Source organism: Notolabrus celidotus, chromosome 15 (genome assembly GCF_009762535.1).
Source record: "Notolabrus celidotus isolate fNotCel1 chromosome 15, fNotCel1.pri, whole genome shotgun sequence".
Taxonomy (NCBI): domain Eukaryota; kingdom Metazoa; phylum Chordata; class Actinopteri; order Labriformes; family Labridae; genus Notolabrus; species Notolabrus celidotus.
The window spans coordinates 12,296,063-12,322,816 of record NC_048286.1 but is presented as its reverse complement, the minus strand read 5'-3'; the positions used below and the strand labels follow the sequence as shown (position 1 = coordinate 12,322,816).

The following is a 26,754-nucleotide window of genomic DNA, read 5'->3' as shown; positions in this document are numbered from 1 at the left end:
AGATCTATCTACGATAAGGTAGACGAGCTAACCCAGCACCAGAGGGAATACTGGCAGAGTAGCATCATGCTAACAGAGCTAACACTGGACACGAACGCCACATTGGAAGGATTTCACATGCTGTGGGCTGCTGACAGGATACAGGAGAGCGAGACTGAACTAACTGGGGAAGAAGTCCAGCTCAGTCCTGGACCCTGTGGAGATGGTGGCTGACAGGAGGATTATGGCCAGGCTATTGTCTTTGATGGACATTTCTTTTCTATATATATTATTTTTGAAATTCTTGTTGAAATTCTTGTACTGTACACATTTTTGTTTGCTGCTGTAACTTTGTGAATTTCCCCGTTGTGAGACGAATAAAGGAGTATCTTATCATATCTTATCTTATCTTATTAAAGTCACATCAGACTTCTTTTACGTTCCCTTGTAATGACATCCTCTTTTCATCTGTTCAGCCACATGTGATTTAACCTGTGGTGCCTCTATCAGATAAGAAAGTTGTATTACAGCAACTCAAGATTACAGTATAACACAAAGCTCTGCCAACACAACCAGGTCACTTCACAGCACACACACAAACACACACAGCTGCATGTGGTTCACGCTGAACTGTAAAGCAAAGTGTCACAGCCACTTCCACAGACTTATTCATTGCCTTTCTCTTCTCGTCCGACAGATGCTGCCTGACTCCTCCACCTGTTCCTGTCATCTCAGCGACCCTGACTCCAGCCGCTCCCTCATGCCTTACAGGAACCTCTTTCACTTCAGGTACCATCAACTGACGCCTCCCGCCCACCTGCCTCCACCTTTCATCATCAGCCCTGTCGTATTTAAGATTTCCACGCACTCCTTGCCAGATTCTCCATATTGCAGTGTAACCTGCTCCCTGAACTACGGACACATGAATCTCTACATTAGTCTTTACACTGCCTCAGAACACTAAACACTCAGGCAGACTGTACTTAATGTGAGGTGACACACATTAATGAAAAGGAACACAAAGAATAGCAGGGACATTAAATCCTATCATGAGGCATAAGGTGCAGGAACAAAAAATTATGTTGAGCAGATCAAAGTTGATACAGGGGAATGCAAATTCTTCCAAGGGAAGATTTCAGACAGGGGAACTACAAAATACTTGTTGTAAGGAAAGACTAAACTCATTGGGAGGTATTGTGAAGGAAATCAAAAGTTAAATTAAGGGAACACAAAAAACCTTTACTTTTTGCAGAGGAAATTAAAACTTCACTCAAGAGGAAACAACATTTAAAACTCCTTCAAAAGAACATCAAAAAATCTTAATGAGGGAGCGCAAAACTTGTTGTGAAGGAAATCAAAATTAAAGCTTCAGTTGAAAGGAATGGGACAACAAAAATGTCCTTTTGGTGGTGTGTTATTAAAAAAAAAAGTTATAACACCAATCAACAGCTATCAGTAAATGAAGTTACTTGAGATTATGGCGAGATCTCTGTGTTTTCATATGCCTCTGTATCCAGCAATCTATAAATTCCACTTGCTCCACACAGCCAATCAGAGCCACTCTCTGACCCTCCATCCTGATTGGACGACAGGCCAGTCCTCCTATGTCGTCCTGATTGGTTGTGAAGCCGGCACTACTTCCTCAAAGAAAGCGCACTAGGAGTAAACAAGCAAAGGCTGTTTTCGAAACGGCCTGCTACATACTATCTACTAATGTAGTAAGCAGTAGGTACTGCCTACTACTGTGTTTGAATTTAGTATGTAGTATGACTGTTCTGTTTGATCTGTGTTGCAGTACGCTGGGCCAGACGTCACTGGATTTCCGGTTTCGTAAAGCGGAAGTAAACAACGGCCAAGCTGATAGCGAAACTGCTTCTTTAGCATTCACTTATGATTTAAAAAGTTAGGAAGTGGTTTATATGTCATTTAATGATTTTCACAGCACCTAAAAACTGAGTTCCCCCCATCAAAAAAAGAAGAGGAAAGAAAGAGTGGAGCGAGCACTGTGCATTGTGGGAAACAGTAGGCGAGGCCAACTGGTCCGATGCATACTACGAAATTTTCCCGAATCATTAACATCATCCTGGGAGTTTTGGCATACTGCAGATTTTGCTCTTGTTCACATAGTATTTACTACATACTGAATTTTGGCCAAATCAGTATGTACTGCTAGGATAGTAGGCGGTTTTGAAAACAGCCTGTGTCTGTTGCAACATTGGCTGACAGCCGAGAGCCTCAAGATAAACTTCCAATTCCTCCTTTGGCCACGACCATACAGAAGAAAATATGGTAAAAGAACAAACAAAAAAGAATTTCTAGGGAACACAAAACTTTATACTAAGGTACATTTTTCAGGGAACATAATTTGATGCATCAAATAAAAGTTTAAAAAACAAGCAAAAACTTAAATGAGCGAGAAGAAAAATAATAAAAACTTCTTACAAGGGAACACAACGCTCATTGTGGTTGTTAAGGGGTAATGTTGCACCTCCATATAAAACTGTCTCCAGCTCCAAGGTGCTAACACATGCTGCGCTACTATGCTACTCGCTGTTTTTAACAGATCAGTTTCTAAAAAGACCCTCATAAGCCATTTTTTAAATTCACATCTAAATGATGAGAAAGAGACAAAGAGGCTGAACTTCAGTCGCATTAGATGACTGAAAGGGTAACTCACATAAAGATCATCAAACCTGTAAAATGCTAGCTACCAATGTATCACACACGGATATGAGAGACCTGTAAAGTCATACACAATAATAATATGTTACACATTCAAACAGATATATAGATAGAAAGATCTGTTAGTGCATGATTGGTATTAGCCCCTGGATAAGCTAGCCTCTTGTGCTAGTTCAGTCCTTAACAGCATTAGATGACAGATTGAGATGATGAGAGGGTGACATGTTGCTTTTCTTTAAGCTTTCCAGGGGTTTTGATAGTGTAGTGGCTTTTTATTCAGCGAAACAAAGAGCAGGGGAGAGTAAGTGTTTAAACTAAATGCTGAGGGAATCTAAGCTTCTTAAGAGAGGAAACAAAACATAGAGTAAGGGAACACAGACCTCAATGCAAACACAGCAAAACAACAAACTGCATTAAATCATTGGCAGTGGCTTTTTCTCTAGAATTAGTCAGGGTTATTGAAATGGTTTCATAAAATGAATGGCAACCAATCATTTGGCAGTCGCTGATATTGTGACAAATGTCTCTATGAGGAATGCTGAATGAGTAAATGTCAGTGAAGCCATGCTCTGGGATCATACAGTCACAGAGACGTACCGTTCTGCAGCGGAGTGTGTGCAGCGCTCCCCGGCTGAGCGCCCTGCTCTGTTTCCTCTGTGTTGCCATCTGCTGGTCTGCTAGCCTCTGCTGACTCGGGTTCCTCCCCCTCTGATTGGTCCCCCTTTTCTTCAGGCTGCTCTGATTCTGCTAGGACCTCCTGGGGATCCATGATCTCTTCTAGCTGGGCTTGCTCCTCCGCTTCCTTTTTCGCTCGCTCTTCTGCCTCTGAGGTCAAACGGTGGAGCAGAGAGGCAGGGTGAGAGACTGTGTCCATGTGTGGTCATTATCTATGTCTTTCTTCTTGTTCTTATTATTTATTCATACCCTTACTCTTTCTTTAAGCCAGGGAAAGCTGAATAAGCTTACTGGGATATTTATCTTGTTTCAGACCTCAAAATAAAAACTTCTTAAAGCTTAAAGGTAAATTAAAACTGCATTCACAGGTTTTTGTGGTGAGTTGGGGTGTAGCAGAAACAACCTGCAGACACAGCTATCACCTCTGAAGACAACTTAGAAGAAACCAGCAAGAATAAACAAGTAATATATTTTGAAAGCATCTACTCAGAAAAAGAGCTAAAGCCACACAGGAAGTCTTTTTGTCACTTCAGTCAGTCGTAAATAACGATTACCTCAACCAAAAACCTTCTTTTTATGAAGTAAACTGAAGTTATTGATTCTTGTTTGAACAAAAGAGTGTTCTTAAAAGTTCAAATCAAGTTTTTGTTATTTTTAAAAGCTATTTTGGGGGCATTTTTCAACAACATTAACAGCTGAAGAGACAGAGAATATTTGGGGGTTAGAGAGTAATGGAGAGTCGAACCAGGGACCACTGTGACGTGGACTATGGCGCCTGTACATGGGGCGCACTCTAAAACCGTTAAGCCAACAGTGTCCCTAAAATCAAGTCTTTATGCCAATATGATAAATACAGCCCCACACATTGAGCTTATTTATGGCTTAGAAATAAAACATAGAGTATAAAGATCAGTTTTATGACTTAAAGACTTCTTGAAATTCGAAAAAATGCCAATAACTTAGATAAATATTGTAATCAAACCTGATACATAGACTCAGAGATCACTGTGTGTCCCATAAAATCCCACTCTAATACAGGTCAGCAGAATCCCCTTCTGAGGGAGCTAAGAGCATTGCAGGCGTTAAGAGCATTGCAGCTCTGTAAGCCAATTTTACACATTCTGGTGGATTTCATGATCTGTTTGGACAGATCTGTTTTACCCAGGCATTAATGTTCCCTGAATCCCCAAATCATCTCCTTTTTACTGGGTTATGATTATGTCTGCATGGACGTACTGTACCTTTAGCAGCTTGTGATTTCCATCTCTCTCTGTTCTGGTAAACCTCTTCGTTCCACAGCGCTTTGAAGTTCTTCAGGTCCACCGTCAGCAGAGAGCCTTGTCCTGACGAGCTGCTGTCGGAGCCTATGCTCTTCACGCTGTGCCTCTTGGTCTCGTCTGAGCTAATACTGTTTAGACTGGACGGAGAGATAAGATGGCAGAAGAAATGTTTAAAGTAAATATGACTAAAGATTCTACTGCCATGCTATTTCAAGGACAGGGACAATGTAAGCATCCTTACATGTTAACAATAAAACTCAAATTACTCAAGTTTTGACCTAACTCAGATAGCATCTTTCTGTTGAACATCTGTTTAAAATAGTTTTGCCACTGACAAATTGGCATTGGAAACTGGGTGAAAAGTGAAAGTATTTTCAACATCACAGGTCAGATTTTAACAGGAAATGTGCTTTTGTCTAAAGATTCATCACATTCAAATATATGATAATATAATGTGACAAAAATGGCCGTACTAAAGTACACAGCCATCCATGAATAAATGTAGAGAGGGTATTGGGATTCAACTGTGCAGCTGACAACACTGGAAGTCAGACGCTCACCGCAGTTGGCCATCACTGTCCTCTGCTGTCAAGTAACAATTGACTACCTCAGTATGCCAGGGGCTTCTTGTTAACATGACACATGCCGGAAAAAGTTATATTACTTATTTTGAATAAAAAAAGGAATGAACTGAAATGATGTCTTGTCATTGACAGGATCTTGAGTACCACTGGAAAATGACTTTAAAGAAACACTGTTACAGGGTTCATTTTAAAGAACAGTGTGTTTCCTGCCTTGTTGACGTCAAAGCTGTATTTTAGCTGGTTGAAAATGGATTCAAATCTGGATGTTCTGACCTGATTTCACTCTGTTTCCAACCAGACTTTAACTTTAATATCTAAGTGCTCACTGGGAAAGTAAAAGTATTCACCAATTAGACACAAAGAAATTTAGTTGAGTTATCATGAAGAGTACAACTTCACTATTGTATTTTGTTGCTCTGGGGGGGATCTGTGAAAGTTTGAAAAGTTATCATCAGGATAATCTTGGCCAAGAATTAAATACTAACTGTGATTTGATGTTAAATTGTTAGGGGCAATCAAACCAATGATTGTTGAGATATTTTTCTAAAGACCTAAAATATCATCTCTCTCTCTTCATCTCCCTCAATCCCTCTTTCCAACCCCAACTCAGTTGAGGTAGATGGCTGTCTAACATGAGTTTGGTTCTGCTCGAGGTTTCTGTCTGGTAAAGGAAGTTTGTCCTTGCCGCTGCAACTACAGTAGCTAAATGCTGCAAATTGCTCTGCTCATGGTGGATTAAGTTGAGATCAGACTGAGTCCTGCCTGTGAGATCAGACTGGATCTTATCCTGTCTTGATGTTGGGTCTTTGCTAATAATATAACATAGAGTACGGCCTAGAACTGCTCTGTTCGTAAAGAGTCTTCAGATAACATTTGATGTGATTTGGCGTTATATGAATAAAGATGATTGATTGAAATATGGCACCATCTTTAACCTCATCAAATTCATCCATCACCTATGTTCGTCTGTGCAAAGTGCCGTCAACAATCCATTTGTTGTATGGATCTATTATTCCGTGTGAACTAACAAGCCCACCCACAGTCTGACATTGTCATCCTTCTGCATGGTTCAAGTTTGTCTAAAAAAACAGCGGTTCATTTTTCACTACAAGAAGAAGAAAGAAAGACTGTCTGATAAGAAGAGGAAGACAGAGAGCAGACACAGTTACAGATGATTGAAAGCAGCTATAAACGCTGTGAAGAAGCAGTCAAAGGAAACACATAAGCACCCAGGTGTGTGTGAAGACAAGGAGGCTGCATGAGTAGAAACACTATCTGAGATTTCCACTTGGTTAGCTGTGACTGCAGGCCCACTGAGTGATGCTAATGACTGCTGTTGAGGAGGAGGGCGATATTGATGTGCAGGTGCAGAGCCAGACTCCCAAAGTGCAGCTTTATTCTGTAATAAGCTCAGTCTGAGAGACACAAGTTTGAAAGAAATAACCAACTTCAAGTTTTAAAACCATTTTTCTCTGGGTAGTTGGATTATTAGTTACACAAGAGCAAGAGGGATGTACTTGCCTATTCGTCTGGTTTCACAGACTAAATATCTGATTTATTAAGTGGCTGGAGGAAAAGTACGAAACCAAGTAATTAAGCCAGTGGAGACAAAATCATTCCATGTTGAAACTCCAGAGGCTATTGTGTATGCAGAACCAGCACTGGGGCTCACTCTGGATCAGGGACGGCAGGGTTAGCATCTCTAAAATATCAATTTCAAGGTGTGTGGCTCTGCCTGATGAAAGGTGGAGACACTTCCACGCACAGAAATGGATTACTGATGGAGGACTCTTCTGCTGTTTTCAATACTACCATTAGATATGCTGCTATTACAGAGGAGCTGTTGGTGTTAAATCACGTAATTGAGTGAGCAGTAACTCAGAAAGGAGAAAAAAGTGCAGGGTTGAAAACAGTGGATTTTTAAAACCTTGATTTAGCAGGCTGACTGATTAAAATCCACTCAGTTTTGCATACTGTCGCCCACCTCTGTCTACTCAGAACTGAGCAGAGTCAAATCCAGATACAGTGAAGGGAAGAGAAGAGCTGCAGCTTACCTGGAGCGTCTAAAGCCGGCAAGACCTGAATGAGAGGCCTCATCAATGAGTGGCGTGACAATACGTTCCATCATGTCTGACAGCACCGTGAAGGTGGGCACCACGATGAAGTCTATAAAGCCTGGTGACAGATTTAAAAACAATTAGACATTATTCTGCCATAAGGCTGCTAAATGCACAAAGGGCAGAATAAACCAAGAATCACTCCACATCCCACTCTGCTGTATGGTCACTGGTTGGGGTTGTTGTCGATGTCATCATGTGTTATTTATTTCCTTTACTGTATATTTTGTACTGTGGACGGGTTGACTGTGAAACTGAACTGCCCTTCTGGGACTAATAAAGTATTCTGAATCTGAATCAAGTCGGTGAACACATATTCATAATTTATAAATAGGTTTTTAGTCATGAAACAAAGATATGAAAAAAGGCCATTGCTACTTACCTAATGTCACACCTAATGCTCAAATCTGACATTCAAATACAAATGAAGATGTTTTTTAATCTCCAAGGCCAAGACAAAAAGCTTCTTTAAACGTGTAAAAACCTGCAGTTCCACCCACGGCTACTTGGATTTTTAGCTTAGCTTCACACAGCATTTGAATAACCTTAGTATCACTTCTCTACCTTAGTGGTACTAAACCTCCCTCTTCCAGGTCCATCCCTTTGAACAAGGATTGTAACATCTGGCTTCAATAAAACTTCAACAGCCAGATTCAAACTCGAGGCTCAAAAGTGTAGTCCACAAACCCGTGGGCATGTCCACAGTCTCTAACACATTCAACCAAGGACTAAGGTTACTGTTCGTCCTTCATTTTACAAGAGCTCTCCAGGGCGTCACTTTTAAAAATGTCACTGATCTCACTAAAATCTTTTTATACGGTTTCATTAGACGGTCCAGCTGCTGAGATACAGACTTTAAACTGATACAACTCTGATATGCAGTCACCAGGATTAGCACACCAATTGTTTCTTTTATTAGAATAATGTATTTATCTTATCTATTAGTTATCTGTTTATTTCTTGTATTTTCTGACCTTTTTAACTTTAGAATATTTCTTTTTTATTTCTACGCTTACTTAATTTATCTATTTATTAATTTCATTGCATTTACTTTATTTTACTTAGATTTTTTTTTTTTTTTTACCATTATGTATTTTGTTATTTTACCCATATCTATCGTTTTCTGTCTCTGTTCTTTTGTGAAGAACTTTGGGCTGCAATTCTTGTATGTATGAAAGGTGCTATATAAATAAAGTTGAGTTGAGTTTTCAACAGCTCTGAGCTTCCTCTTACAATAATAAGTTATTTTTGCAGTGGAAAATTGGGCGTGTAGGTGTGAAAGCACAAATAACAATCCTTCATGAGTGCTAGTAGTGGCTATCAAGAGGGGTCTTAGATAAATGCTCTATAATCTAACACCAATCAGGAAAACTGCTTGTGATGTAGCACAAGTAATACTGCAACTGTTTTTGGCATCTTACATTCCTATGTTTTGTTATACTACTTTCTCCCATTGTAAGAACAGAAAAAGCACAATTTTGGTTGCTCTATCAGAGTTCATATAAAAATAAATCACAAGTTAACTCATGGCGGACCTGAACTTTTCCGTATGTTTTGGTCTATTCTCAGTTTTCTTTTAATGATTTTTGGTTCTTCTTGTTTCCATTCAGTATTATTTAGTTTCTAGTGCCCTTTGTTTCATGTATTGATTTGTATTTCAGTTATTTCCTGAGTGAGGTTTTTATGTTTTATGTTCTTCCTTTTTGTATACCCTCATGTCTGTGATTGGTCTAGTGCAGCCCTATTCAATTAGCAGCCCGGGGGCCACATGAGGCTCCAATGCAACTGCTGAGGGATTGTGACTTGGGTCTGGCAAATAAAACATCATTTACTAACACTGACAAGATCTTACAAAAATTCCAACATTAATAAACATTGAATGCAACACTTATCGTAACCTAGCAACTAACCCATAATGCATTGTGTTGTTGAGGAGGCGCGTTTGAAAAGTTAACATTAGCAGTTCTGAACAGGTGAAAATAGCATGTCTTTATCTACACTACAACAAAAAACTGGCAAGGAAAATCGTTGATTTAATCCTGCGTGGAAAAGGCTGCTCTTTTATTGTGTTTATGCCCTTTTGATGAGGCAATACATTAATAAACATCCGGTGTGTTTGTTATCTTATCTATTTGTTTTTCTTTTAAATGGTTAACTTTGCTCACTGTCTGCTAAAAATGTCAGTCCCAGCTCATGTCCTTCGTCTGAAAATCCGGCCCAACGAAATATTTAATTGAATAGCCCTGGTCTTGTGTTTCCTGTTTTATTTTGTAGTAATTGCTCCCTGTGTGTCTGGTCTAGTTTTACTTCCTGTGTTTTCCCTCCTTTTTGATTGTCTTTAGCTGTGCCTTTTTGTTCTCACCTGTCTCGTTACCTAGTGTGTGTGTGTGTGTGTGTGTGTGTGTGTGTGTGTGTGTGTGTGTGTGTGTGTGTGTGTGTGTGTGTGTTTCCTCCCTTCTTGGTCAGTGCATTGGGTACTCTACCATGAGTGCTTTGTCTTTCCTGCATGTTACCTTGTCTTGCTCTAGTGTTCCTGTGGATTTGTTTAAAATACATTTTTTTGATTTTCTCTTGCTGCATTTTGTTACATAAACCTTTTATTATAGTCTGCCCTTTGGATCCTCTTTTTGTCTTGTCTACACTTGACAGATCAAGAAATATAACACAAGGAAAAATCAACATATGAAACAAAAGGAACTACAAATTAAATAAACCTGAACGGAAACAAGAATAACCAAAAAATCACTGAAAGGAAACTGAGAACAGACCAAAACATGACAGTATAAACCCCACAGACAAGCAGATTGTGTTTAAAGGATAGAAGAGCCACTCACCGATCTGGGACTGCGCTACCATTGTGGACTTTCGGTCGCAGAGTGGGGAGAACGGCAGGCCGAGCTCGGATTCTTTGTCCCCCTGGAAATACAGAAGCAGCCTCAGTCAAAATCATTTTCAGGTTTGGTTTCTAGCAAAATGTTTTTTTCCTTTCCAGGCAAAGACACACACACACAAACACACACCAGACTGAATCCACAGTACTGCCTCACAAACCAACCACCAACTTCTATCAACAGACTTTAGATTTGTCTGCCCCGCTTGCCCCGAGTGCTTTTGGGCCAGAAATGTGTTTCATTTTCTTTTCTGATTTGTCACAAACAGATGAGATGTGGAGTCGGGAGGCAATGTTCTCTGGAGAAGCCATTTATCGGCAATTCATATGCTGAGAGACAAAGGCCTTGTGAAAGCAGCTACAATAACAATAGTCCCCATAATGAGAACAATGTGGATTAATAATGGAAGAGTTGAAAGCAATTTGGCACCAGTTAAACGTCTGTCTTTCATGTTGTCATCGACAAACACACAATTTATTATCTATAACAAATGCATTGTTTTATCAAAGAGATAATGTTCTACATTTTAATCTGCCTTGGCGCTTTGTCACGGCATCATTTTTAAACTCGACAGAGAGCAGAGTGCCTCCAATTAAACTTATGAATAGGACTGCATAGCTCACTGATGTAAAGTGCTCTGAGGATTGGAGTTGTGCCAAAGCACCATCATGAAACAGCCATCCATTAATTACCATTATTGTGTTGTTAGCGTTACATGGAAGTGTGTGAAAGAGGCCTCTAACATATGAGACAAAGATTGGGATGAAAAATCCACACGATCCCAAACATCTGCAGCAGAGGAGCGGGTAAGAACACCAGGAGTGTCCTCTTTTTAAAGAGAAGATGAATCAACTCGACTCCACATGAAGTGTTTCATCTTTTGGCAATCCGAGGAAATCCGAGGAAATCGATTCCTCTGAGACTTCACAGCTGGTCTGTGTATTTTTACAGAGCAGGGGAGGCACAGTTGTAATCTAAAGGTCAAGAATGAACTTTTGATCTAAGCTTTTCAGCCAGCGTTCCAAAAATGGTTAGAAAAAATCTGAATTTTCCTGAAAACGGAGCAAACTCCATCTGCAGGAAGAGTGATGTGGCATAGAGCTGAATAATAGAGCCTTAATGGATTGTTTCTTGTATTATATTTCAGTTTTCCAGCTTAAGAGCCCTTGTATTCAGGGTGTTCGGTAAAAAGCTTTGTTTACTCAGAAACTCAAATGAAGTGATGCCATCTTTTCATCCTCCTGGCTTTCTTTTTGTTCCTTTCAGAAACTGTAGATTGTATTTCTGTGAAATAACACAACACGGCTTTGACTTACAGAGATTTCTAATATGTTGCTGTTGTATTTGCAAACATTAGTTACAAGTGTGAGCCCCTCATAAACTGCAGCTCTATGTATATATGACTGGCAAAAAATAGCATCCCACGCCTCCAAACCTCATGTTTGTAGGAACAGCCTCTCGTGATTCACTTCATGATCCTCAAGGTGCACCCACTCACCTGTCTGAAGAACTCTTCCAGTAAGGAGGTGGTCCAGCGGTGGTGGAGGTCCCAACTTTTGGCTGGGTGGCTGATGTCTGCCGTGTGCAGCAGCAGGGACAGAGCTTTGGGTTTGTCGATGCTGCAAAAAGAGCGCAGATATATGCATGGTATGAAAGCAGTTTCTTTTAAGACAGGATGTCAGAATTATTGCAAGAGTCTACATTTGTAATATATTTTGAGTATTTCACAATGAAACAAAATTCCCTCTGGTATCATTCAAGGTGTTACAAGGAATTGAGGGTTGAAACCACCAAACGGGCTCAAATTCTGCAAACATTGTGAGCTGAAATTGCATTCCAGGAGAATCTGCAACAATGATATTGGAAAACACCAATCCTAAGAGGAATAGAAGACATTTTCTAAGGCCCTGAGTGTCCCTGATAACAGCAGGGTCAATCACAAAAAGATGTGGCACAGCTGCAGATGTGTCCTTAGCAATCTGTTGATACAACCTGACTGTCAGAGTAAGAAAACTTGACAGAAAACAACTTTTAGTGGAAATATTCTGTATATACTCAGAAATCCACCAGTACTGCACATCTCACATCAAGTTTTTGAAATGCTTTTGTTGAGATAGAAAAATCCTTGTACTGGGATTTGTGCATTGTCATGAGTAGTTTTTGTTTTTTATTTCCTTTGTTGTATTCTGTCTTTGATTTCTGGTTTTATTTTGTAGATTTACCTTGTGTTTACCCCTGTTTTTGTTTAGTGATCCTTGTGTATGTGTCTCTAGTCTATCATGTTTCCTGTTTTATTTTGTAGTTATTGCTCCTTGTGTGTCTGGTTTAGTTTTACTTCCTGTGTTTTTTGATTGTCTACACCTGTGCCTCATTGTTCTCACCTGTGTCTTGTTACTCGTTACCCAGTGTGTGTGTGTGTGTGTGTGTGTGTGTGTGTGTGTGTGTGTGTGTGTGTGTGTATGTATGTGTGTATGTGTGTATGTGTGTATGTGTGTATCTGTGTATGTGTGTATGTGTGTATGTGTGTATGTGTGTATGTGTGTATGTGTGTGTATAGTCTCTGTGTTTCCGCACTTCTGTGTCGGTTAATTATGCATGGTGTCACTGTCTCCTGCTCCCTGTGATACCCATGTGCTTTCTTTTGTGGACTTTCTAATGGACTTTGATTTAAGTAAGTTTTTGTTTATTTCTTTTGTCTATTAAAACCTTGTATTTTAATCTGCACATTAATCAACCAATCAATCTTTATTTGTAAAGCTCCAAATCGCAGCAAACTTAATCTCAAGATGCTTTTACAAACAGAGCAGGTCTAGACGCTACTCTAAGTTAAATTATTAACAAGGACCCAACATTAATCCAGGATAAGATCCAGTCCCCTCTTACAGACAGGACTCAGTCTAATCTCATCTTAATCCACCATGAGCAGAGCACTTAGCAGCATTTAACAAGTTACAATGATAAGGACCAACTTCTTTAACAGGCAGAAACCTCAAGCAAAACCAGACTCAAGTCAGTCAGACAGACATCTGCCTTGACCGACATGGGTCGTCTTCCTTATCCAACAGGATATGAGGAAGATATTGAAGATCTCAGAAGAGATCACAAATTAGTTGCACAACTGTGCAAATGGGTAAACTGATTATAGACTCCCTGTGGGCTGCCAAATTGCAAAGATGCGTGGAACTGAGATCCCCAAGATAAATGTAGGTACCCTCAAAACACGCTACTGCAACCTCTGACTGCAGATACATGAAATACAAAAAGTCTGCATAGTTTCTGTCTGGCAAGTCTGGCTCATAAAATCTTGAAATCCCATTAAAAAATATAAAATATGTCTCTTGATAATTATGGCACCATTACCTGTCGTCTACACTCACCCTCAAGCTCTCTGCTTCCAACTGTAGACTACAATGAATCCTTTATTTAAGCCTTTATAAGATCCCCCCTCCAGGAAAGTCAAAGTCTATCCAGCAGCCTGTTCAAATTAATTTACATTCATAAGGCAACACACAGGAAGTAGTAGAAGAAGAGGGGCACACAGGTCATACTAAGTATATCCACAACACAATCCAGCTTAATTCAAATACTCTATGAAGCAGCGACACATGTAGGAAGTAAAACCTTCGAAGGTAATCTTTGTCATCAAATCTTATATTTTCATAAATGGTTTAGTAAATTCTTTAAATTCTCAAACAGTGGTTCAATCTGTTTATGGTGCGTTAGTGCTGAATAATCACATGTGGTTGGAGTGTTTCTGACAGCAGGAGACTAAAGTGTTTGTGTTCATGGTGATAAAGAAACATGCAACTCTGTCCTGCAGTGAGACTATCGAAATGTTTTAAGAGCTTTTGTGCAAAATGCAGCAAGTTATTGTTATTGCACTATTATTCAGTATATTGTTGTTTTTCGGGATTTCTGCTGGTGGCACAGATCGAACAGCAACACCCTTGATCTGCCAAACTTGTGAAAGCAAATCCAAAAGCATCCCTTGTCAAATGCTCGTAAAACAGATGTTGAAATATACACACATGTTTATTAGTCAGGGCACAAAAAACAAAATTGTCAGCTTTGTCATAAAAATAGAGAATCAGATCCATCCAAAAAGACAGAGAAAAAAAATCTCCTCCATCAAAACGCCTCCATTAGGCTAATCGCTTTTCTCCACTGGAACTCAGTGTGAAGACGCTTCATTTCACCTCATCAGACATCAGTGGTGTCTGAGATACCACCTGATAACCATATCAAAATATCATGTTTAATGGACTGAGGCGTGAATTGTCAGACACCGAGTAATATGGAAAATAGGCACACCGAAGAGAGTACACACACGAACACATTCACCCACAAAGACACACACAAACACACACTCACACACACACACAAGGCACAAGGTTAAACAGGGGTCAGAACGACTTGCTCAAATTTCCCGTCCTTCCATTTGTGGCAGATTGGGTCTTGAAGTGCACTCTAAGCAGGCCAGGGGCACACTGGTTTGAATTACTGCACATTAGAGTCTATTCAGCATTACAGCCTCCTGCAGACTGCAATCTCTCATTCATGTGCCTCTGTGTGTGCATATGTGTGTGTGTATCCTTTGCTGGACTGTACCTTGATGATTACCTTCCAGTCAGCCACCATTGAAGTGTATTTACAATTATATAAGGTTTATATTGTTCATATATTCCAAGGAAGTTACTTATCTCCATATCACTGCAGCCCTCCAGTCGTGACGAGTGCTCTGCATTATCACAGTGAGAGGAATCACCGAAAGGTCAAACGCTTTTGGAACACTCATCTCAGCTACCTCAGCAGTGATGACTCATCACGTCATATGATAGTTAGCTTGATGGCGCCCTTTTTATTTCTGTTCACATACTGCAGCTCAGTGTCTGCATGTAGAGCACACCCAGTAGAGCACACTATGACTAACACCCCTTTTAAATTCAGGAGTTCAAGCCACACCCATCTTCAATAGTTGCGCGGACATTTCAGCATACAGCCCCGAAATCTCCCTGGATAAACCACTGACTGTGTATTAAAATGGATGATAATATGGATGATGCGTCTCCACCTCCACTGTACAAATGTGAAGCTAAAAGACCTGCATGACTGGAACTGACACACTGCACTAGTGATGTTTTTGAAGCCAGAGATGGCGCTGTAGGGTAAGACTGGGGGAGCCGTGGGGTTACCACTAACCAATAATTGTGCAATGGCCGGTCAGTCTACAACACAATAGGCTCTTGTGTTGATTTAACACAGACACTCACAATTGTGGAAAGTTAAATGACTTAAGGCTGATTTATACTTCTGCGTCGAATCGACGGCGTAGCCTACGCCGTAGGTCCGCGTAGCTCCCGTTCCTACGCAGAGGCCTACGCACGTAGCTGACGTGCACCTCCTCCAAAATGTAACTACGCGTAGAGCCAACGCGGACCGCAAGCTCTGTGATTGGTCCGCTCGACGGCTTTGTCTTTCCCGCATTCACAGCACTTCCGGGATCCCGGACATCGGCCACACATCGGCCGTGTATTTCATCTCCTCCTCTCTATTCTTCATGTAATCATGTCTGTATGATAAACAGCAACATGTATCAGCTGTAGATTAACAGAACACGCTCTGAATCGATGTGGAAAAGTAAACAGAGATCGTAGCAGGACCGGAAGCAGGCGACCGGCTATCAGAGAGACCACACTGCCCTCAAGCGTTTCGGAGGAGAATTGCTGCGCGACACAGACACATCGACGCACAAGTATGTGGGGCTCATGTCCGCGTCAGCCCCTGCTGCGTAGGGGCGACGCAGAAGTATAAATCAGCCTTTATGAGTTATGTTTCCTCTTGCCTCTCCCCCTGAACTCTGCTTTTCTGGTGCATGCAGCACAGCAGGAGCCACATTTGTCAAAAAACCCCTTTCATCAAATAACAAATTAAAACCCTTTTTCTTCAACAATGAACACTTGGACATAGCTCTGCAATATAAGAACTAACTATAATGACAGAAACCATGTTCGAGAACATTTTATTTGAGGTGTATTTTAATTTTAAAGTGTGAACCATGTCCCATCTGTTAAAATGGAGGAGGAAGTCTCTATGATATATATTACATCTAGTCAGTAGGGGGCTCCTCACTTTAAGGAAGCAGTCATATTGTAACAGTGAAGCTGTGACCTTATCAAGCAGCAACCTCTGGTCTAAAAATATGAGCCCAATGCGGAAGTGAAAAAAACTGCAGTTTATCTAGTGTCCACTTGAGGCTGGCTCCAGATGTAACGGAAACCTCATACACACCAATTAAAAAAAGCCGATCTTTACAGTAGAAATAAACATGTTTACAGCCTGGTACAAAAGACGAGTGTAGTCTGGATAGCTCATTTCTCGATCGGCTCACACTGCAGGGGGTGAATTTTTTTTCTAACTCGGCAATTTCGAAGATATTTAGATTACGAGTCTTCCAATGAGAGGCACAGCTGACTGTGAGAACACTGTAGCTGTTAGCGAGGTGGCTCAAAGCCCACCTCTTTACGTCACAATCGCTCGACGGCAGCAATATGAGTGCCGTCGAAGATTGGCCTCAAAACAGCTCTTCAGAAATAGAGGGGTTAAGTCACAGACACTACGTCCATATTTTATACAGTCTATGGTCCTAATTCAAGGGTAGGATCCTTCAATGGATTTTTTGTAGTCTCAGGCTGAACTGAAGATAGTCCGCCTGGGTAGCTGGCTAACTAAGTAACAAAGCTGGAGTTATGTAACTCAAACAACACCACTGTTATTTTAAAGATAATTTCAAGTTTAAAGGCGTCTTTTTGCTGTATCATTCACTCTAGATGATCAAACTGGTCAAACTAAACACAGCAAAAAGTACTGGGTTCTCATGGCCCAGGCTGCATGTAAGCCTTACATCTACATGGAGTGGTGTATATTATGCAGTGACTGAACTCTAAGGCTGTGGGGATGTTTTTTTTTTTGGTTGGTGAATCATGCCCCTCTATCTGGCAGTTTGATGGATGTAGTCGGGTTATATGGTCATGAGAAAAGTACTTGCTGGGGAGCGTGGTGTCTACTGCGAAATTTAAAGTAGGAGGAATAATAGTCTGTGTCTGTGCTTCAGAGTTTGGGTGAAAAACTTTTTGTTTTCAGGGATCTTCATTTTGCAGGAGTCAATCACATTTCAGAAGATTGGGGGCTTGCAAATTAGCAGCTTCATAGAGGAGTGGAAGAATAAGTAGCTCCTATAGAAGAGGAAGAGTGCTGGATAAGACAGCACTACATTGATTTTTTTTAAAGGCTAATATTCTCTTGAAGCATTTCTTGCAGCGTAGTGTGCCAGCAATCCTGCCAACAATGTTTCTACCACGGGCTGTTTTTCGCCGCAGTGTGGAAATAAATTCAACACGCCAAGTCTGGTTTGACTGCCCCATAACTCTGCTGCATAACAGAAACACAAACTACCTTGTGTTTGTGCCTGAGAGGACCTATAGTAATAGGCTAACATGTATTCTCATGTTGTATAACTCATGGCCTTTGGTGCAAATTTGCAACAAAATACTGTATTTTGTATGCAGCGAGTTAATGACACCAGAGCAACAGATATCCCCTCTAACTCACGTGGAAAAATCTGTTTGTTGTCAACATGAATATTTGTTGCGTTCCACTTTGGGTGCACCCTTCAGGGCAGGGTTAATTGGGTTGAAAACAACGGGTGGTGAGTGAACACTTGCATTTTGACAAGGTTAATAAGGATGTAAAATGCTGGAGTGAGCGCAGAGAGTGTAAACAGCAGTGTAGTTAAGAAGGTGACTCACCCTTCTGGTTGTTGTAGGAAGTTCTTCATGGCCTTCACCTGCTGGAAGTGGCACGACATATCTGTGGCTAGCACCATCTCCACCACCAGAGCCCGCAGCTCTCTGGATGCAGAGAAAGAAGAGTTATGAGCTGCAGAATGACCTGTGAAAGTCAAAGGTAAGGAAGGCTGACTTGTTTTGGAGGCTGGGGAAAGCTGAAGGCTACCAGAGAGTTCTTTATAATTTTTCTTAAACATGTCTAACAGAAGTTTGATTGTTGTTGAGTCCTTTCCCTTCCACAAAAATAATTTTAATTCTCATAAATAAGAAATAAAAAGGTTTTGAAACTTAAATGTGTACATTGTGGAACTGTTCTGTTTGACCTGTCTGTCTCCTGCATGTCTCGTCTGCCTTTAAACTTATCTGGATCTGTTCTCTACAACATCTCTGACTTTTCTTTCCCTTTGCTTTCACCCAGCTCCTCCATTGTCTGCATAAGTTCCTGTCACACTGACCTCCAGTCATCCTTGGAGAGGTTATACAGGATGTTCATCTCATCGTCGTCCTGCAGCAGGCGGTATGCTGCACTGACATGGTGACTCTCCAGCACTGAGCGGTCATTGTACAGGATGGCTGTGTCTGACCTGTCAGAGAGAAGCATAAAAAAGTTGTGTTTCATTGGACTATATGGGAAAAACATCTTATAGAGAGAGAAACAGCCGAATGGATGATGTTACTTCTTTAATGGATCAGCTTTTGGTGTTCAAAGATCTTAACTCTTCCTTTATTTGAGCCATTATTCAAGTTTCCACTACTGCAGCTTTCTGTCTGCATTTAAGGAAAGTTCTTGTTGCAATGCAGCAACTAGCTGAGTACATAAAACATCATTCAGTTTATGCAGCTTGCTCTCTTTGCAAAGATTCATATTTAACTCTGAGCTCCTAAATCTGGGAAAGAGGGATGTCCTTTATGTTTTCATAGGAAGAAAAACCAACAACAAGAAAGAAAAAGTCCCAAAAGAATTCCTCCTTATGAAAAATTTAAAGGATAATATTGTTTGAATTGGAGGTATAAACCTTTAAAGTAAAAATGTATGGCTCAATGGATTGGATAACAAATTGCAGACAAACAATCTGTGAATTTGATTTGAAACTGAGAATAAAGTAACCAGAAAAGTTTTCTAATATCACAAACTTGTTCTTATAAAGTGTAAAAAGTTCAACTTTCTAAATTAGCATGAATCTGGAGGATTTCATGGAGGCTGTGGAAAATGTACAGTAACTTTAAGAGTGGAAATAAGCACACATTCAAGACTTATAAAGTGTGTAGATGTAACTGTCCAAATTATAATCAAAGCAAATGCTGCCTTTACAATTTTTCTCTCTACTTCAAGTTCTCAAGAGAACAGAGTTTATGTGGAGTCGCGTCCTGCCCCAGTGTTATTACTGCACTGCAGGCGATCTCAGTGTCAGTGTAAAGGCCCCCTGCTGCAAATGAAAACATTGATCGGGTGAGTCTGCGCCATGCATTTTTGATTTTATGATCCATTACCTTGTCTGGATGTGAAAGTTGTTTGTGGTCCCCGTGTGCTCGTAGTCGTGCACCGCTGCCGCAAAGATCATAGCAAAGATCTCAAGCTCAGTCAACCAGTGCTGCAGGCAACGAAAGAAAGAGAGGGGGGAGCGAGAGACAAAAGGAAGAAATTATATTGAGAAGGATGTAGAGGAGGAGAAATAAACAATAGATGGAGAAGAGAAATGAGAAGCCAGTGAAGAGGAAAAAGGGAGAGCAGGAAATGTTTCATCACGCCACAAAGATGCAGAGGAGAAAAATGATATAAAGGATGCAGAGAGAGGTATTTGGCATGTGAATACATTAAAGTCAGGGATGAAAGAGAAGCAACGGGGAGGAGAAGATGGAGAAAAGGTCAGCAAATCAAAACGGAATCTTTCCATAGGACAAGCTCTGTTGGGATTCACATTTTAAACTGTCTGTTTAAAACTCCTCCTCGGCTCATTCCCTCTCAGCGCTCTGTCACCCCATACCCAGTAAAAAATGAAAAAGTCATGCTCTCTGTCGCAGGGGGGAAAATACACATCGTGCTATTCAATATAAGTTTTCAAATCAAGTTGAAACCTTTTCCAGGCATGACTCCTGACTACAAGCAAAAAGAGGATCATTTAAAAGCAGCAGCAACTCTCAGAGGAAGAGTTTGACAGTTTGGGAAACACAATTTCTCACTTTTTGTTGAAAGTTATATGAAAATAAAATGCTGCTTTCATGTTTGTATGCTGTTTTCATGTGTGCCACAATAAAACTATAGTAGGAAGAAAGTTTCTACTCAGGATCAAATCTCAGACAACTTATCAGCAATCATTGTCTGACAACCTCATGTGTCGGGGAACAGGTGCCAACTTCTCAGTAATTCTGGTGTAGCCAATGCTAATGTCAAACATCTTCCCTTTCTGTGTGGCATGAACATCTGCAGCAGAAATGCTGCAATTTTTGGTTTATTATTCACAAAGAGAAGAAAACAACTTTACAATGTTTTTTTTTATAGAACTGATGCATTCAAGTTAGCCAGAGAAGATTATTTGTCTTTCGTAACTCAGCATAAAGCAAGTTTGATCCTCAAGTAAAATCTTTTGATTTCGAATGGCTACATCTAGACAAAATGGCATGCAGATGTCTCTCTATAGAGATAAAATGACAGATGTCCAATTACTGCTGACGGGAGCTGGGATGTCATTACCCTGGAATAAGTTCCACCTGCTTTTGCTCTCCATAAGGACTTTTTTTTAATTACATTTTATTGCATTTTTCTTTCTGAAACGTAATTAGTGAATATAGCTCTGACTACAAAGGGCTACAAGTGGACACCTGAACACTTCCAATGCTACATATCCAGATCAGGCCCACCAACAAAGGGGATGAGGGGGGGAGACTGGGTCTAAGTGGTTTAAGGGGTTAAAAAACCTGGTCTTGATTTAATCTTCTAAATTTTCCTTTTCTTTTGGTGGGGTTGGGGTTGAGTGTACCAGCTCTAACTGAGCTGAACAGGCGCCCCTAATAAAGTCATTTTGAGGACCTTGTTGCTGGTGTTGCATTGGACACTGGTTAAACACAACATGAGCTTTGAACTAAAATATTGGAGGAACAGTTGGGTACAACACAATCTAAGTACTGCAGGATTGTGTGATGGCCAGCACATTTCACTCTGGCTCAAAACCAATTTTAAGCTTAAAAAGCTGCCTTGTTCAAAGGGGATTTAGCCGACTTCACTGACAGCCATCATCTCACTGAGTTTGCGGGAGTAGCTGACAGACTGTAGTGTTACTGTTCTGCCTTTTGACGATTGTTTTGCAAAGGTTACAGCTCGTCATACTGTTGATCCTGCCGTGCTCTGTGTACAATGACTCAGCTTAACAAAGAAAAGTGAGCCGCCACCACACTCCACCCCCAAAACAACAACATCAACAACCAGTGCAATGCTTCACCCGAGGCATCATCATATGCTAATGTGGTAAATATGAGATGGGTATTAATCTTCCCATCAAACTATCAGCATGAAAGTGAATACGCTTATTTTCCTAAATGTCAAACTATTCTTTTGACTGCCAGAAAAACACTTGCTGTGAAATTACGTTTCATAAAAATGAGCACCCACATGGCCACAAGAATCCGAAGTCAACAGTGACTAATGTGAATTAAACAGACTGAACCTGTGTGTGTGCACAATGTTGCTTTTATTTGTGGGAGTCGATGTTTAATCTGTGAGTGTGTGCAGCAACCACACACCTGTGAGTGGACATTTTCCTCAGAGGTGTGCTTAAATCTCAGTGTGCTCACGTACACAGAGTGGGGATTTAGCCCAGGAAGCCAAGTCAATATTGGTGACTAATCAACAGTTGGGGATGGAGAAGTCATTAAGAACAGGAGGGAGGGGGGGCAAGGAGGGTGGGGTAAGACGGCTGATCCATCCTTCAGTATTTTTCCCTCATGGGGTTGGCTTTATGAATGACCTGTTGATTGTTGATTTAATGGAGTCTGGAGGGCCTGTGAAATGATAGATGCTGTTCTCCTGCTCTCCCAGGAGCCTGGGGTTCTAGCAGTAATGCGGTTTACTCCGCAAGGCACTGCCCACAGAAACGTACCATGTCGACAGCTGTCGCAGCCACCTTATTAAGGTGATTAAATAAAAACACTGGAAGCGGGGGCGGCTGGCTGGTTGGGGACTTTGAAATCGGCTGTAGCAAAGCTAGAGTTTTTCCCTTTTTTGTGAAATTAATCTTGTAACAGAAATGCCCTAAAGTCACTTTAGTAGGGAGGAGTGAAATATGGGTCACTAGATGGAATAAGAACAAAAGCAGCGTGGAGTAAATTAAGTAACATTTTGGCAACAAGACAGAAAACATCTGATTTTAAATGCTGAAACCACTAATGGGTGTCATATTTTGACAGGTACTCTTCAAAATATGGGTTGTTTTTCCCAAACTGGCCTTGAGGAGATGATACAAGATTTTATTTCAGAGACTGAGTGTCCACTGGGAATCAAACAAAATCTTCCAAGTTTGCTGAACTCGATATGTTTTCATCAGGAAGTTGTACCATTGATCCTACTCACCACCATGCCGGTCTTGAGTAGCAGGTAATGTACAGTCTGTGTGACATCAGCGGCATGCATCAGGTTGTGGTAGGGGTTTTTATGTTTGCTGTATCCCACTTCTAGGGCCTCCACAAATGACACCACTGCAGAGATTGGGATCTGATGGTAGAGAACACAACAGCACATCACTATGAGCTGAAACACACAACAGACTGTAACAAAAAAACTTCTCAAAGCCATCTAGTCTGATTTAAATGTCAAGGACGTACAATTTCCAACCATGCACAGTGTCCTCAGCTTCTGAAATTGATGCCATAAAATCATAGGTTGAGAATCTTTAGGCTCCTGCGCTATGCGATTACATATTCATTGCAGCTTCATTGCCTGTGTCATTTACTATGAAATGCTGTCACTTCAAGTGGAGTGTCCTCAGCTGTAAGTCGCTGTAGGAGAGTGCGCCCCACGAGCCTCAGATGAGATGATGTGGCCATTGTTAAAATCCAACAACTCACAACTCACGCTTAAGGGGCAGAGTAGTGCTCCCTCCCTCCCATCAAAACATGTATGATGAAGGGAGATTGTGAAGGTTATTATAGTCTGTACTGAATATGTTTAGTGTCTCCTTGTTTTAATCACACAAACAAAAGGTATACCAGAGATGGGTAATGGGCTTTTACCTTGAAGCGGCTAATAAGGTCATATCTTGTGAGCAACTCGTAGAATATGAATTTAAGTGCATGGTCCCCGCTGGCCTCATTTAGAGCGAAGACGTCAAAGGACCACCTGTCCACGTTCTGTGTGAGGGAGAAGAAATCAAATGTTTCATTATTCTTATCAAACATTCCAGTCATTTTCTACACTGAAATGATAAGACAACCGCTCTTAAGAGTGATACTGCTGCAGGACAACAGCATGTGCAAAGTTGTTGTTTGATATCAGCACAAGGGTGTGGTGACGTGTGCACACATTAATACCTTAAGCACAGATATGACAGTCGGGGGGTAGCTGAGTCCCACCATATTGGAGGTGCGTCGGTACATCCTGTTTGGAGGAGATAAAAACATCAAATGGAGAACACCGCTGACTGCAGACACCAGAGGTTACTAAACCGGCCCCAAACCACAGCCTGGGAGATCCCCCACCAAGAACCTTTTAAAACCTTCAAATCAACACACTCAGTATGAAATTGTTTGGAGAAGGTTAAGCTGAGAGACGACTTGAATAACTTTGAGTGTGGTTATATGTAAAGAGTTGTTTACTAGAAACGTGCAAAACCAACTAGCATAAAATGCTAAAACAACACAAGAAGAATATAACACTTGACTTATAGAAGTAAATGTCTAAGAGTTAAAAACTGTATTACTTGTTGGCCTTTTTGGATGAATACCCTTTTTGTCAAACTAAAAACAGTGGATTCATCATTTTTCATCACCGTTCCACCTTTTTAATTTTTATCCCCCTCTCTCCAGTCTTTCCTTCTCAGTGGATATCTAAAAAACAGACTACCGTCTGAAAAAAAAAGATTAAGTCAGATTACAGCTCACATGTTTGAGGCTTATTGGTTTGAACAAATGCATGTTGCATGTTAGTGTGTGATAAAGCACATCCTTGGAGAGGGTGCTGTTTGCAACTCTTTGAATGATAGTGCTTTGCCAGGCTTGCCAAGGCTGTGAGGATGAATGGTCGACTCAGGTGAGTGAGAAACTGTGCAGCGAACGCACACATATTTCCTAAAGGCTGTGATTTTTAAACTATTTTTTTTAACTTGTTCACTGGTTTACCTACAGTATGCAAGTTTTGTCATAATACATTTTCTATGACAGAAGTTTTGAGCCATGTCATAGAAGAGAAAAATGTACATTTTAAGAATTTAGATTAAGAGATGTTGTAAATGTACTCATAATTTTCAGCTATTTTATTTTGAAGGGAAATATTACTTATGTATATATGTATTTATCTATCTCTTGTTAATCCATTGCCTTTTCATCCAAAATGTTCTGACTCAATAAAATTACAACTTTATTCTTAAAATCTATTTCTTTTTCTCCTAAAAGTAGCTGCAATCCTCCACTGTAGTTTTTAAAACAAATTAAAATAAAATATATAAATGCTAAAAGGTTAGCGTTTTGAAAAGACAGAAAAACACTTTTTCTTATAGTTTCTTCTGAAATTCCATTGTTTAAAGTATTTGAAACATGCGAGACAAGTGTGGCTGTCCCTTTATGATGTTGGCCAAACAAAAGATGCTTCAAGTTGCTCCAGGCTATACTTGTTTAGGCTGGCCAGTGAAAGATTGAACCTCAGTGGAGGAAAGATAAAGGTGACAGTCTCTTTGAATTATTTAACATCACTGGCAGATTGCCTGGATGTGGTTGTGGTTGTGTGCTTGTGTGTCCCCCCCACACACACACATATATTTACCTCTCAACAAATATGCCAGCCTGCACGGCGTGCACGATGCTGCGAAAGCGAGGTTTCTCCTCATTGCGTCGCAGCATCAGGCCCATCTGTCGGGTGAAGGTGGAGGCCAGCCAATCCCGCACCTCCGATGGCACCGACTCTGACTGGATGTCACTGAGCTCATCTTCTGTGTCCACCAAACGCCTGGGAGAAAGCGAGGGATGAAAGTTACAAGCCAGACACACAGAAAAGGAACAAAAGTAGGGAATACAGAGGGATGCAGACACTAAAGGCTTACTTAGATATTTATTTATCCTAGCTCTACTTTTACAGGGGATCAAACTCAAATCCAAGTGCCCATCAAATAATATCACCTCTTATGTAAGATAAAAACATCCAGGCCTCTTAGAACATTCAGACGGGAGTGTTTGAATCCAATTGTGTGATATAATTCTCTGCAGCCACCCTGTTATGTTGATATGTTCAGGGGATCAAGAGCAAAGCCTGTTGGTCTCCACCCTCTGAACTGAATACAAGTTCTTATGGCAGAGAGAAAGCATTCACATCACATTGACAATCACGCTGCTACATGGATTCTGCCCTGGAGAGTTCATCCTCCTCCATCCTGGAGTGGTCATGCCACGGCCGGCTCTAATCTGGGGAGATCTAGATGACGAGAGGTTTATATAATTCCATAAGCCTGCTCATATCTCAGATTCTGGACCTGCATTCGACTATTGACATGCATTGACCTAGTATATTCCCTGACCTTAACCAAACCTAGTAATTATGCTTAGCCACAATATTGATGTTTCATGATCTTAGTGGATTAATAATTATTATTAAAACCTTACCATATGAGCAGTGGATCCTTAAACATGACTTTTAAATGCACTTGAAAGAGTCCACCTTCAAAAACTCTTATGCCACATAATTTAGTCTGAATTAAATTGTTCATCCAGCCTATTACTGACCTGCAACAGCCTTAGATATCTTTTCTTAATTTTTTAGAGATCTTATAAACTGATATTTGCTGATATGTACAGACATATTCAAGTAATATATTGTACAGGTTGAGCTGAAAAAAATAAAATACAATGAAAGTCACTTTTTTCCCCTTATGTGTATACGTTCTTATATTCATGAACAAGATGTACCCTGTATTTGTGCTGTTTGAATAATAATTTATTCAAATTTGAAATAGAACATTTTCATATTTTGAGGTTTTTTTTGCTGTAGGCTATAATTATCAAAATGTAAACAGTAAAATTATTTTATATACATTTTTTTAAGTCATGTTTTTGGGCATTTTTGCCTTTATTGGATAAGACAGCTGGAAAAAGACAGGAAATGCGAGGAGCAGAGAGTGGGGGAAGACATGCAGCGGGGGTGGAGGAGCCAAACCCACAACTGCTGTGGTGAGGACCATAGCCTCTGTACAAGGGGCGCACGATTAGACCGCTAGGCCAACGGCACCACAGTAAAATGCATTTTATACATTTTTAAATAACATATGTTCTTACAGATTTTCTAATGTTTTGAGCTGCACCCATCTAACAAAACACTCTTTTAAAAAATCTTGCCTTTAAAATAATCAAACCTTTTTGACTGATGCTTAAACAAGTTAGCAGTACCTTAAATTGGTGTTTGGTCATGTTGGAGTTAATGTTTACTTCTTCTTGTACTTTTAATTTACAGTAATGCATCAAAACTCGTACACTGATACGATTTTTTTTTAAATCTATACTGTATTTCC

General features: G+C 40.4%; 1 protein-coding gene and 1 long non-coding RNA gene across 3 annotated transcripts in view; one reads left to right on the top strand and one right to left on the bottom strand.

Moving 5' to 3' along the window:
• The window catches only part of pde1cb (phosphodiesterase 1C, calmodulin-dependent b), a 131,252-nt gene that overhangs the window by 2,075 nt on the left and 102,423 nt on the right, over positions 1-26,754 (bottom strand). Inside the window, exons 5-16 of the mRNA XM_034703242.1 lie at positions 25,020-25,202; positions 23,573-23,639; positions 23,276-23,392; positions 22,617-22,757; positions 19,544-19,644; positions 18,508-18,636; positions 18,014-18,115; positions 11,707-11,827; positions 10,152-10,233; positions 7,255-7,375; positions 4,578-4,753; positions 3,259-3,486 (exon numbers count right to left, since the gene is read on the bottom strand). Coding sequence (XP_034559133.1) covers positions 3,259-3,486; positions 4,578-4,753; positions 7,255-7,375; positions 10,152-10,233; positions 11,707-11,827; positions 18,014-18,115; positions 18,508-18,636; positions 19,544-19,644; positions 22,617-22,757; positions 23,276-23,392; positions 23,573-23,639; positions 25,020-25,202 — 1,568 coding nt within the window. The remainder of the gene's footprint in view (positions 1-3,258; positions 3,487-4,577; positions 4,754-7,254; positions 7,376-10,151; positions 10,234-11,706; positions 11,828-18,013; positions 18,116-18,507; positions 18,637-19,543; positions 19,645-22,616; positions 22,758-23,275; positions 23,393-23,572; positions 23,640-25,019; positions 25,203-26,754) is intronic.
• LOC117826865 lies at positions 12,791-20,273 on the top strand. Of its 2 annotated transcripts, XR_004634103.1 has the most exons (4): positions 12,791-12,879; positions 18,031-18,170; positions 18,471-19,502; positions 20,138-20,273. It is a non-coding gene; the product is annotated as an uncharacterized LOC117826865 (long non-coding RNA). The 2 variants fall into 2 exon arrangements; XR_004634102.1 differs by having other exon boundaries at positions 18,471-20,273.